This window comes from Buceros rhinoceros, unplaced genomic scaffold, assembly GCF_000710305.1.
Source record: "Buceros rhinoceros silvestris isolate BGI_N320 unplaced genomic scaffold, ASM71030v1 scaffold26688, whole genome shotgun sequence".
NCBI lineage: Eukaryota > Metazoa > Chordata > Aves > Bucerotiformes > Bucerotidae > Buceros > Buceros rhinoceros.
In genome coordinates, this window is record NW_010425545.1 from 762 (window position 1) to 1,159 (window position 398).

Consider the following 398-nt stretch of genomic DNA (forward strand, 5'->3'; position numbering starts at 1 on the left):
GGTACGTATGGACCCAGGGAGCATCCGCAGCCGGTTTAACTGCAACAGGGGGGATTCCTGAAATGCTCCCCCCATTTTCTTTGCACCCTCCACTGTGCAGCCTCGCTGGCTGTGCCCTTCCACATCAACGCCAGCGCTGGGGATGCTGCAGCCATCGTCCTCCAGTGGAGCCTGTCGCCTCGTGCAGCCTGTCCTGGGATGCTGGTGAAGTATCTCATCTGCTACGCGGCCGAAGGGGACAACGTGACATGTGAGTGGGAGGCTCCCATCCCCATGGGACAGTAGGAGAGCAACTGGCAGGGGCTGCCAGACTATCGCCTGCTTGTTGTTGTTTGCCCAGTTGGTGAAGGAGAACCCACGGCGTCGAACTACACCCTCCAAAACCTACGGCCCCGCAC

General features: G+C 60.3%; 1 protein-coding gene across 1 annotated transcript in view; it reads left to right on the forward strand.

The window, feature by feature from the left end:
* The window catches only part of IL12RB1 (interleukin 12 receptor, beta 1), a 2,619-nt gene that overhangs the window by 739 nt on the left and 1,482 nt on the right, over nt 1–398 (forward strand). Inside the window, exon 4 of the mRNA XM_010141195.1 lies at nt 100–250. Within this exon, the coding sequence (XP_010139497.1) occupies nt 100–250 (151 nt within the window). The remainder of the gene's footprint in view (nt 1–99; nt 251–398) is intronic.